Below are 13,457 nucleotides of genomic sequence, written 5' to 3'. Positions count from 1 at the left end.
TTCAACTTAGGTGCCCACTGCCTTGTTCTGGGTCTGGACTCAGTGGGCATACCATGAAAGCAAGGACATTTTGATGGTGTGTCTGCATGTATGGGCACACAAGTGTCCAGTTGTTCCTGTGGTGGATGGGCACAGCTTATAACTATTTCCTGAAAATTTTTGGGATGACAGAATTTGCTTCTGAGCTGCACAGGAGCCCTAGACCCTGGCTGGGTATAGAGACTCTAACTCTTACATAAAGTCACTGGGAAACACCCCTTAGCCACCTATCCCTTGCACATCCACTACAGTGACCAGACATGGTCAGTTAAATGATGCAGACCCCATCAGTTTCACCTGATGGTAAAAAAGGAAAGAAGATTCTATACCCAGGTCGAGTTCTTGGTATCTTTTGTACTGAGGCTCTCTACCACTCTGCTAAATTAAAATGTGCATACTTGGATGGCATGCTTGATGGCATACGTAGCCCCTCCCATGGTGCTTTATACTTCTAGTGTTTTTAGACAGCTTTCAAAATAGAATAGACGAGAGTGTAATTAGGGATATTTGGGGCCTGTCTGTGTTATGCTTGGAAGGCTGGATGTGAAGTTCCTTGGCCCACAGACCAAAGCCTCTAGGATGTCACTGTAGTCAGCCAGTAAGTTATTTAACTAGTGCCACAGGACTCTGATTCAGGGTGGCAGTCATAAAGGAGTACACTTTCCCACCTGTGAGGCCAAACCATGATTTCTTGCCCTTTTTCTGATTTTTCTACCTTTGCTGAACTGAGGAGTTTTCTACAAGCTGGGAAGATGTCATTTTGAAAAAGGCCAGGCATGCAGCAGTGGTAGCCACAGGGATGCATCCTTTTTAACTACTGTGGATAGGATTTTTTTTCTTCTCTTCCTTTTCACCTCCTTTTTCCATCTTCTTTCCTCCAGACCATTCTACCTCTGCTCAATTTCTACCACTTTCATTTCCACACCATCAGTTTGTTCTCATTTATCATTCTTGAACCCAAGATTTTCTCTGCAGTGGATGTTTCCTGGCACCTGACATTATTCATTTCCATAATAACTTGACAGTGTCTACACTCAGGGTTCTTACATGGTGAGATAATTTATTTCTGATTGCTAATACAAGCCAGATGTCATTTTCCTGGTATTTTGTTCAAAATTACAACATTATCTTTATTCATTCCAATGAGGACTTTTCCTGTAGGTTTGAGTAGGCTTAGTCAAAGGTCAAGTGACCTCTTCAAGAAATATCTTTCCTATCTCATATGAAATTAGTCATGTTTTTTTTCTCTAATCTTATTGAATGATAGCTTTTAATGTAAGAAATTAATTTGTTTCCTCTACTAAGCTTTCTTCTTCTTTGAGGTAGCTCTTATGTTTTTAATTTTTTTTTTTTTTTTTATTTTATGATAGTCACACAGAGAGAGAGAGAGAGGCAGAGACACAGGCAGAGAGAGAGAAGCAGGCTCCATGCATCGGGAACCCAACGTGGGATTCGATCCCAGGTCTCCAGGATCGCGCCCTGGGCCAAAGGCAGGCGCCAAACCGCTGCGCCACCCAGGGATCCCTAGCTCTTATGTTTTATATATCTTTATATCCTCCATAGAAAGCTTCTTGGAGAACAGTGAGAGATCAGTAACAGGATGCATGCAGGGAAGAAATGATGTTCTAGCTCGCCCCTAAATATGTCCAATCAGCTTAACTTGCTGTGTGACCTTTGAGGCCTAAAATGACTGTTTTATTCTTCTCACAATTTTGTGCATCATAAATTTGAAAAGGACACACTGGATTTATCTCTAATCCATGTGGTGTCAGCTAGAGTTAGAAGATCCATTTCCAGGATGTCTTCTTTATTTCCATGTCTGGGCTCTATCTCTACACGAGGCAGCTCATTCTCCAGAATCCCTCCATATGGCTTGGGCTTGATACTATTTCAAGATACCGACTTTCTTACATGGTAGCTCAAGACACCAAGAGCTAATGTTCTGAGAGACCAAGGTAGAAGCCAAAAGAATCATGGTATAACCTTAGAAGTCCTCAAAATGGCATGTTGGCCACATTCTATTATTCACACAAGTCAGTAAGGCCAGTTCAGTCAAGGAGATATATCATAAAGCGTTTACAACCATCTTTAATCTACCACTATGACAATACTAGTGATGAGTGAAATTAACACTCGTAAGTAAGGAGCAAAAACTCAATTCCTCATACTCTCATACTATAGAGAAGTAGGTACTTTAAACATTCTGCCGGTTGTGAAAATGTGTCAGATGATGTATACTGTTTTTTGTTTGTTTGTGTAGAAACTATAGACAGAAGAATAATAAATTGACATATGCAAAGAGTAAAAATTATTCATTTGTTTAATTTCCTACCTGTCTAAAGATATTATCAAAAAGGTACTTCAAGATGTATCTATATGTATGTGTATGACCACCACTGAGAGGACATAGGTAAAAAGTGCCTGACATAGATTTTGTGCAATTGATATTAAGTACATAAAAATATGAAAATGAGTTTTAATTTTCACCCAGAAGTCTAGTAAAAATGCATTAAAATAAACTTTTCTACTTTGAAAAGAGACATTTAAGGCTTGATCCCTATCTTGGAGAGCTTATAGTTTAGCTGGAGAATAATAATAATATCCATAAAAGTAATAATCCCATTTAAAGACATTATCATTGATTGTTGACAAGTATGACCCTGCCTTATGGTCAAGTTCAAATTAATGAACATAGGAGGAATAGTGGAATTTAAAAATCACTATCATTGTAATAATTGTTTTAGGCAAAAAATGATCAATGGATGCTAAAATAAATGAACAAAATGTGGGTATTTAGATATTTGCATAATCTCAAAGACTTTGGATAGTTACATATTTTCAAAATAACTTTCAATTAGATAGTTGTGATTATAAAGGGAAATTACTTTTTTAGTGGTGAATCTGGCAGACACCAAACTAACCAAGTGATCAAAGTCGACACACTTGTAATGAGATAAATCTGTATCACGTGCCTCTTCCTCATGATGTACTGAGAAGGACACAATATCATTGCTGTAATATTCTTGCCAGAAATACTTTAATGTAACCATGAGGAAACATCAAACAAACTCAAATTGAAGGACATTCTACAAAATAGCTAGCCTGTATTCTTGAAAAATGTCAAAGTCATGAAAGACAAAAGAACTCTTCCGTGTTACAGCAAGACTAAAGAGAAATGATAACCAAATGCAGCTCTGGGAACCTGGAGTTGGTCCTGAGTGCAATAAGGACATTAGAGGGATAATTGATGAAATTTGAATAAGGTCTGTAGAGTGGATTAGGTATTATATCAAAGTTAATTCTTGAATTTGAGAACTATACAGTGGTTATGTAAGAACATTATTTTGTGTATTACGAGGTCAAAGGGAATCATGTCTGTACCTTTCTTTCAAAAACATTTTTTAAAATCATCTCTGATTATAAATAGGAATAAACAAATGCTCTAGTAAGTGTGGTAAAAAAATAAACTTTGAGGAATTGGGAGGGAAAATGAGAGATATTCTTTATAATGGTTTCCAAATCTTCTTGTACATCTGAAATTTTTTCTTAAAATGTAATATATGCCCCATTTTATTTTTTATGTTCAGATTTCTGAGACTGGAAAAAATGAGTGGCATTTAGAAGGGTCTGTAGGGAAGTAGAATATATTCTGGGCTCCTGCAGCAGAACCAGAGGTACAGAACTAAGCTCAGCAGAAGTGAGCAGGGTGGCTCAGTTGGTTAAACAACTTCCTTTGGCTCACATCATGATCCCAGGGTCCTAGGATCAAGTGCTGCATTGGGCTCCCTACTCAGTGAGGTATCTGCTTCTTCTTTTCCCCCTCCACCCCCTACTCATGCTTTCTCCCACTATCACTATCCCTCTCTCTCTAAAATAAATAAATAAAATCTTAAAAAAAAAAAAAAAAAAAAGGACTGGAGGTGCAGCCTTAGGAACAAGAGGTGGGCCTTCATGAGAGACCCAGGAGCCTGGACTGATGTGAGAGATGTCAATTTCTCTCAAGCAGGAAACACAGGTAGATGGTTGTTGAACAGAGGAGTAGGAACAGAGTATAGGAGGTGAAAAGCCTACAATGGAGTCGTTACTTAGTACAGAGGGGGAACCCTTTTGTGTAGAACTATTCTGACTTTGGTTCATGGAAAAGGATGTTATGTTAGTCCGTTCATGCTACTATAACAGGATACAATGGCTTAGAAACAACAGAAATTTGTTTCTCATAGTTCTGCAGACCTGGAAGTCCAAGATCAAGCCTTTGGCATGGTCAAGATCTGATGAGGGCCCTCTTCCTGGTTCCTAGCCAGCACTTTCTCACTACATCCTCACATGGTGGAAGGGAGCCAGCAAGCTCTGTGGAGCCTCTTTTATGTAAATCTGATTTGATGTTTGAGGATTCAGCCTTCATGTTCCAATTACTCCCAAAGCCCCCCATCCCTCAATACCATCATATCAGACATTAGGATTTCATCATATGAATTTCTGGGGGAACACAGACATTCAACCATGAAAGATGTATTAAGCAAATTCATGGTATAGAGAGATTTTAAATCTAATAAGCATTTAGTGAATTACCATGCAACAGCAATCTAGAACCATCAGTCCTTTTGGTCATTGTTGAGCTCTAGCCCGCATTTGTTCACAGTGCAAGACCTCTGAATAACATAGTACCTTTTAAGTATACGTTCATTTAGACCCATCCTCCACAGTGAACCAAAATAATATGGGTTTACTCTATGAAGCTGTTTGTTTTATAAAGACGTGTGAGAACACTATAGAGATGAAATCAGGCACATATTTAAATCCTTGGAACTGGGAATCACAAGGAAACCACACTGAGCTCTAGGGACTCAGTCTAGCAAAAGTTTTTGGTTGTTGTAGAAGACAAAGCTGAACACAGAGACCCACTGTTATATTTAGCATGCATGCTCTAATTACATCCTCTGGGGATACTGATTTAATAACGTAATTTCTTGAAGTACGAAAGACCTGTGTCGTCATTCCTGTAATTCTCAGTAGTAACACTTGCTTTTTCTCTTTTCCTCCCTCCCTTGTCCTTTTTCATTCCTGCCATGAAATGATTCACTGTTTCTTTAAATCACATTTAATTAAGGTTTGTTTTTCTATTCTTCCCTTTTGTTTTTTCCTCTGTTGCCTCATGTTGGTAGCAGGTAAATCCTGATTTTCTAATAAATGCAAATGGATTAAAGAAGATCACGAGTTCAAGATTATTTTAACTTCATAATTGTTAATATCGCTCTTGTCCCCTGGGATATGTAGGATTACATCAATTAAATTGGTCTCTGTAACTGAACACATTAACCGTAAGTGTGACGACTGTGTCTTCCCCAGCACCCTTTAGGTGTTTAATTTGCTTGCCTGTAATAGATTGTCAGAGCAGTAAATGTGAGGCAAGTAATGTAAGTGGTATAATGATGGTAATTATCTGAATGGATCGATTGTAGTGTTATTGCAACATGATATTGTGGGTAGGAGTGAGATAGAGACATCCCATATAAATTCCCATTTTCAGCTTTATTTCCTTACACGTTTTTTCCAAGACATTTAAAGTGAAAACAGCATAAACTGGCACTGTCATTCTCTCCTTTATCTCTTCCCATTATCCTTTGTGCCACTGCCTTCCTGAAACCAGCAGACCCCATGCAAGCTCAATTTCTCTAAAGAAAGCAGCGACTTTATAGAATTGGAATTCCATCAGTCCCCCCGTGATTCACAGGATCCAAATATTTGAACTGGGAGTCACTTTGTAGATTGGCTAGGCTATTCCCTTCATTTATTATCTAAAGAACTGTGAACCCAGCAAGGTTAAATGACTCGCTAAAGGTTTCACAACTGGGTGTTGTTGGGTAGACTGGAATGATGGGGATAGAATCTGGAGCCAGTGCTCCCACCTGGACTGAGGGAGGACCTGGGAGGTTATACCAGCTGCAGATATGACACACGTTCAGTGTGATAGGCCACTGCAGTCCCTCAAGGAAACAGTAACAAGCAATAAGGAAATAGCTTTCCATTGAGTATCGGTGGGTGGGAGGTGGGATTGAAAAGACGAAATAGTCTAGGTTTAACCAATATTGATAAGTCCAAACAGATGGTCAGCATGAGGCTAGAATCACTGGGCTATGGGGTAGATGTCTGCCCATGACAAGAATGGAAAGAACATGGCAGGATCCCACCTGAGAGACAGGAATGCTAGCTAGAATGACTGCTACAACAGAGATCAGGTCCAGAGGAAAAGAGTCAAAGGCAAGTATTAGAGCTGAGACCTGAAGGAGAAACAGGGTTTGGACTCATAGGATCCAAACCAGGAATAGGTCAAATGATCTAACAGTGACAAGAGCACATCCACAAAGGCTTCTATTAGCAATTTCCCTCAACTTTTGTGCCCCATTTTCATTTGATCACTTCACTTGAGTTTCATTATTGATCAAAACAACAAACTGGCCTCAATCTGGAGCTTTGTACACATCTGTCAAAGAAAATATTACAGTCACCAGAGGCACAAATAGGAGCACATATTACCATACTTTCTGTATTACCAGAAAAAAAGGAACATGAGAACTTCAAATCACTGTTAAGTAGAAAATAAACACCAGATACTCACAAAACTGTGGCTGCAAGCCTGTGTGTCCCAGGAGAGAGAGGCAGCAGGATGCATGGGGAAAGTTCTCCTAGTTCTGACCACAGATGGAGACCAGAAGTGCCCAGGGCTGGCTATAGGGCAGGGCTTGAAAATGTAGGGGACCGGAGATGACTGTCCAGAGAAGCAAGGCTTCTGGGGAGAAGGAAGCAAGGAGAAAAGAGGTGCCATTTGAAGATCTGGTTCAGAAGAGAAGAGGAAGAGGGAAAATTTGAAGATGCTAAAGAAATAAAGGAGAAATGTAAGGCCAATCTCCTCCAATCATCATGTGGTAGAGAGAGGGTGAACAGTAAAACACACTGATAAAGCGGAAAAGAATGCGACAAGAGGATTGGTAGGAAGAAGGACTGAGGGGAAAGTTGATTGTGGCATATGTAATTGAGGGAGCCAAGGGACATGATTTTAACCAGATAGTAACAATTAAGTAAGACATAAAAAGGAATAAAAACTATTAAAGAACCTGCAAAAGGTGGAGGGGAATGAAGCAGAAGAGGTAGTGAGGAAGTGATACCTCACTGAGTGTACCTTTTAGTAGAGTTTTGACTTTAGGGATCATATTACTGTTCTCTATATTCAGAAATTGGGGTGAAATGCACAACAGGAGGAGAAACTGAATCTGACTACTGTCAGAAACAAATTAACTGAACTGCACAAAGGAATGGATAGCATCACCCCAGGAAAGGGAGACAGTTATCAAACTAGTAACTTTTGAACATAGTATCATTACTATACACCCCACATTCTAAAAGAAAAAGCAATTTGTGAATTCTTCTTATACTATATTCCATGCCATCATAATCTTATATGCACTGTGGGGTTGAATAAAGGAGGAAATGTATGGCTGCTTGTGTTCTCACTGTAGAAAAGGAAGACACAGATATGAAAAGGGGAAGGCAAAGAAGAAATCTGTAGTGGTTGGAGTGTGTGTGTGTGTGTGTGTGTGTGTGTGTGTGTGTGTAGGTAGGTATGGTGAGGAGAGAGAGAGACCCTTTCACTGAAAGGGACTAGAAGAAATGGCCTCTCAGTAGCAATTGGCATACATTAATAGCCAGATCTTAGTTTCCAAGTATCATTCCCCAATGAAAAGCAAGTAGGATTCCATGGAGAAATGGTTGATTTCAGAAATGGTGCAAAGAAAAAGCAAAGTGGGCTTGGAATGTTTCCCTGTGCCTAAAAAGAAAGCCTTTTCAAAAAGATGAAAACATGTCAAAAGGCCACAGGTTAGAGAGGTTCACTTTCTCAAAGCTGGGACAACTTGAGCATCAAAGTAAATAAATGCAGTAATGACTTAGAACCCTTTCAATAATAAAATAATCCATGTATTCAGACTAGGAAATAATAATAGGAAAAGCATATTCTTATGATAGAATGTAAACTCATAAACGTAGGTGGGATAATGGGGTGAGAAATCACCATGTGCGACCATAGGAATCATTGATTCGGGCAAGATTCATCAATGGTTGCTAAAATAAATTGATGAAAATTTGATGAGAAATATTATATTTTCATAGTCTAAAGACATTTCTGAACAATATATTAACTACATAAGGAAAGTAACTTTGGAGTGGGGAGATTTGGCAGATCCCACCTTAACCAAGTGATCAAAGCTAACATGTCCAGTAATGGTGACATGGACATGACCAGTTCTGGTATGATGCACTGAGAAGGACCCAGCATCATTCATATGCTATTCCTGCCAAGTGTACAGGAGGAAATTTGAAACAAGCCCAAATTAAGGGACATCCCACAAAATAATTGGCCTTTACTCTTCCAAGAAAGAAAAAGAAAGGAAGAGAGGGAGGGAAGAAGGGAGGGAAGAAGAACAGGAAGAAGGGAGGGAAAAGAAGGAAGGGAAGGGAAGGGAAGGGAAGGGAAGGGAAGGGAAGGGAAGGGAAGGGAAGGGAAGGGAGGAAGAAAAAAAGAAGAAGAAACTAATAGTATGAAAAACAAAAGACTATTCCAGATTAAAGCGTCCTATATGAATGACAAATAGATGCAATAGATGCCTGACCCTGGATAAGTTTCAAGACTGGAAAAATTGCTGTAATGACATTGCTGGAACAATGGACGCATTGGAATAGATACTGAAGATCAGATTGTGTATTGTATCAATTAATATTTCCTGAACTTGACAACTGTACTGTGGTTGTGTGAAAAAATGTTTTTGTCTTTAGGAAATATATACAGAAGTATTTAGGGGTAAAGAGCATCATGTCTGCGACTCACTTGCAAGTTGCAGGGAAAAACAATGAAAGAAAAAGGGAATGATCTAATAATCTCTCAAATGTGGCAAAATGCTAACAGTTGGTGAATCTGAGGAAAGGGTATGTGGGAGTTCCTTATACTTTTCTTTTAGATCATCTGCAAGTTGAAATTATTTCCAAATAGAAAGGGTTGTTTTTTTGTTTTTTTTTAAAGAAAAATCTGATGGGAAGAAAATTTAAGATAAAATGTTGATCTTTGTACCACCTAAAAATCACACCATTCTTTTGAATAAAGATTTAGATCTTTTAAAATCTAAATGATTTAGAGCTCTGTATCCTCTACTGATTTAGAGCTCTGTATCCTCTGCACTTTGTTTTTTTAAAGATCTTATTTATTCATGAGAGACACAGGGACATAAGAAGAGGGATGAGAAGCAGGCTCCAGGCAGGGAGCCTGATGTGGGACTAGATCCAGTCACCCCCTGAGCCAAAGGCAGAGAAGCTCAACTGTTGAGCCACCAAGGTGTCCTCCACACTTTCAAATGTCAAGAAGGGTTGTAGTGAAGGGGTAGGTAGAGCTGAGTTTGCCTGGGGGTGGGGGGGTGGGGGGTGGAGGGTGCATGCTCTTTGTTGCAGCTTTGGGAAGGGTTAACTTGCAAGCTCAGGATTCAGACTAGGCCAATAGTAGCAGAAAGGGACATAGGTCACCAGTTGCAGAAGGCAGTTCCCATGTCACCATTTTATGCTCCTTCTGAAAACCTAGTATGTGTATACCTATGTCTTTTTCCCCTTCTTGTTCCACTAGCAGCCAGGTAACCATATTCAACTGAGTCTCCTCTAGTAACCTGTTTAAGATTCAGCTAGCCTCGTGGTTCTGAGGATCAGGAAAGCAGTAGTTTTTAAAAAGGAGGGGGAAGGACTCAAGTATACCTCGATTGTTGAATTTCTCATTATATTCTTATGCTTAATAGCCATCGATTAATAAGGAAAACGACGTGTGTGGTTTGTCTTTGGAATGATGCTTTCGTAGGTTTACCTGAGATTCTTTTCTGTGGCCTAAACAAATATCGGGTTGTGAAACTGTGACAGGTCTTAATGAAGTGGATTAAGGCATTTCGTACATTTACATTTTCGTAGAATGAAATAAACATGGTAATCCTTTTACAGAACACTCTCACATCAGGCCATGATTTGATTTGCTCCCTGTTCAGAATATCAAGTTTCGCATTTCTTTAAATGGTAATGTACTTTTGTGAACAAGCTGATAAGACACAAGTCATCCCTGAGATATTTATAATAGTACTTAGAGCAAACTTGTCAAAGATTCTTCTAAAAGATTGTCTTGGATCCTGAGAAGATATATTTAGTAACTGTACTGAATGAGTTGTCACCTAACACAACATTTCATTGATTTATTTGTATTATTTTTGTATCTCACTGCAGGCAGAGAATTCAGCTTTGGCTTTGGAAAATGAAAATCAAAGGGAACAGTATGAGCGATGTCTTGACGAGGTAAGCTGACTAGAAAGGTTCTTCACAAAAGGCCGGACTATTTAGGAATCCCTTGGTCAGATCTTAATAGATGCCTGTTACGGCCTCTGTAGAGCATTAGCATTCTGTCCTCCAGAGGAAGGTTGTACACATGACTGTGGACATTGAGAAGGAAGGCCAGTCTTTCTCTCCCACCCTCTCCCTCTTCCTTCTCTCCCTATTTTATTATACAGGCATCTGTAAGTCCCTTTTGGTTATCATTTAACATTCTTGGGGCACAGTTTGGGGAATGCTTCACTGTATGATAGATTCCTTCTGTCCAGTAAGTGTGATCCCCAGCCTGTGAATGAGAAAAGCCGATCAAAGCCCACTGCATCTCCAATTGGATGCTGTTTCTGAAACAGAAAATTCTTGATAGAGTGGGTGGGGGCGATATTCGCAGTTGGCAGCCGGGGTGGGGGGGGGAATCAGTAGATTGAGAACCAAGCCAAGAAGAGAAAAGAAAGTGAGGAAGAGAATTTGAGCAAATGGGAGAAGACAGAGCCACCCACGTGAATAAACTTGAGAAATATTATTTGATGATAATGAAGAGATGAAGGCAAAGATGGTGGGCGTTTCTAAGTCCCTGGGAGGCAAGGGGAAAATTGAGGTGTGTGCAGGGCCCTCATTATCCTCAGCCCTTCCCTTCACACTCTGTCAGGAATCCTACCATCCGTCTCTGTGGTAACACCCGGGCAGGATTGGTCACTCACCTCACTGACAAGCTCTCATCTGGGATTTTCTTGGTGATTGGAGTTATTACTTTAATGAGATGAGTTTTTTAGTCATCTGCCTGATACCCTAAAACTTGCACATACCTATCTTGTCGTCTTAGGAGTTGTTTGAAATAGCTGATGCAGGTTTTCAGAAAATAAGCACAACAACATTAAATCATGCTCCATTACCTTACCAGTGAAAACTAGCATGTAGGTCTGCAGTCATTTCCTCCTCACTAACAATTAGGAAAGCCTTCTCCAAAAAACTCCTCTTGATCCTTCTTCCCCTCCCCCACACTGCCCTAGAAGGTGATGGATTATGCTATGAAGAACACAGGTTCAGATCCCACTTATGGCATCATCACTGCTACCACATACCTCTCTCCTCCCTCGAAACTGGGAGTGGTCTCTCTCCTCAGAGTTGCAGTTGTGTCCAGTATTTTCTTACACTAGGGATTCTGAAAATGTGACCCCTGAACCAGCAGCGGTAGCCTCACCTGGAAGTTATTAGAAATGCACAATCTGAGCCCCTGCCCCATACATCCCAAAGAAGGGACTCTGGGAATGAGCCTGGCAGTCTGTGTGTTTGCAGGCTCTTCAGGTGATGATGACACACCCTACAGTTTGAGAGCCACTGTCCTCAGAACATTGACTACTTTGCCTTATAGTTACGTATGTCTAATAGAAGAACTTTCAACATGTTTCCAGAAAGTTACTTAATGGTTTAATATTTCTAGCCATATATATCAGTTACTCAAGCAAAATGGTATTTGCAGTGCTCTGCCCTGTCAGGACCTAAAAAGACTTGAAATAATCTTTGCAACGCCCAGAGTTAAAAGAATAGCTGGAGTAAGTTGACATAAGAGGGGAATGATGACTCAGTCTGGTGAGGCCAGTTTAGCACTTCTCCATGCTGTCCCCCAGGCTCCTGGTCCAATCAAAGTTTGGGGCAAAAAAAAATCAAATAGATCCAAGGATATTGAAAGCCACAAATATTGGCAAGTTTTCACTTTAACCTCCTGTACAGAATTTCTGATGAGATTGAATCTGTATTCAGAAGTTAAATTTATGTGAATCTCACCACAAGAACTTCTTATTTGTCAAAATTCTCCCACGGTCATCCCTCCCTATCAGTCAAAAAGCTCACAGCATTTCTTTATGGAAACTCATAGTCTTGTTTTCCATTTGCTACCTATGCCTGCATTCTGAAGGTTTCATCAGAATGTGTTGGGTCAAACATAATTTTTCATCCAGAGAATTATTGCATATGGAGCTTCTACTGAAGACAGAATTTTTAAAGGCAGAGTCCCTCTGTTCTTAATTGCAAAAATTAACTGTTGCCAAAGAGATGATTTGCAACTCAGAACCACCTTTGAGCCATACAAATGTTTTGCATTCATGATACCGGCCCCTGATTACATATGCCAGTTGTTTTGTAACTAATTGCATGAGGATAGACAATCCATTTCTATGCATTGTAAGAGAACACTCTCAAAGGGGTAGTTGAGTGTAGTAATAATGCCAACTGGAAATTCTTTCCAAGGCTTTTTAGACTAATTAGACAAACTAACAAGGTAAGGCCTCATGTAAGTTATTTCCTTGCTAGTGGGTTTCATAAAACATACACAAGTGGATATAATCTAAAATTGAAATGTTTTTCTATCCCTTTTACACTGATTGTTATTTTCTGGGAAATGAAGAACATGTTGAGAATTTGGGGAAAACACTGGGGAGTAAGAATACCCTCTGTGTGTCCTATAAAACAGGGGTGTGTTTATTCAGGAGGAAACAGCCACATCCACAGACACAGGCTTGCTGGCACACACATGCTCACAAATGTGTGCACACACACACACCCTTCACTACTTCACATCCCCTCCACGTAGCTCCTTATCTCCTTGCATTACAATACAAAGACACACCAAGGACCAGTCTTGATTTCTTGAGGGGGATGGAGGTTTCCATGTTTGTGTCTAGTTTCTTCCTTCAGCTGTTTGACACACAGTTTGCTGGCAAGCAGTGAATTGCTGTTTATTCTCATTAATATGTTGGCCAGAGTTCCTTTAGGACCAACTAATTCCCATGGGGAGAAGTATAATGACACACATAAAAAATAAGTAAAATAACATCTCCTCAAACTATTGCCTTACATTTAGGTGGATTCATTTGTATCCTACAATATTTGTTGTGTGTCAGGTCAGAGTCACCCAGGCCTGGGAAGTCATGGTGCTCCTCACCTGGCAGAAGAAGTGAGAGGGATGATTAATCACAGTAGAATGATTAGAATGAAATGAGGGAAACTCACATAGGAAATGA

The 13,457-nt window shown here is 39.8% G+C and overlaps 1 protein-coding gene across 12 annotated transcripts in view; it reads left to right on the top strand.

The window, feature by feature from the left end:
• Positions 1-13,457, top strand: part of NCKAP5 (NCK associated protein 5) — a 964,576-nt gene that overhangs the window by 752,781 nt on the left and 198,338 nt on the right. For all 12 annotated transcript variants that reach the window (XM_077861464.1, XM_077861463.1, XM_077861465.1 and 9 more), the window contains one exon: positions 10,339-10,407. In XM_077861464.1, the coding sequence (XP_077717590.1) occupies positions 10,339-10,407 (69 nt within the window). The remainder of the gene's footprint in view (positions 1-10,338; positions 10,408-13,457) is intronic.

The sequence above is a fragment of the Canis aureus genome, chromosome 20 (genome assembly GCF_053574225.1).
Source record: "Canis aureus isolate CA01 chromosome 20, VMU_Caureus_v.1.0, whole genome shotgun sequence".
Taxonomy (NCBI): domain Eukaryota; kingdom Metazoa; phylum Chordata; class Mammalia; order Carnivora; family Canidae; genus Canis; species Canis aureus.
Note: the sequence above shows the minus strand (reverse complement) of the source record. Positions and strands in the feature narration are given on the sequence as shown.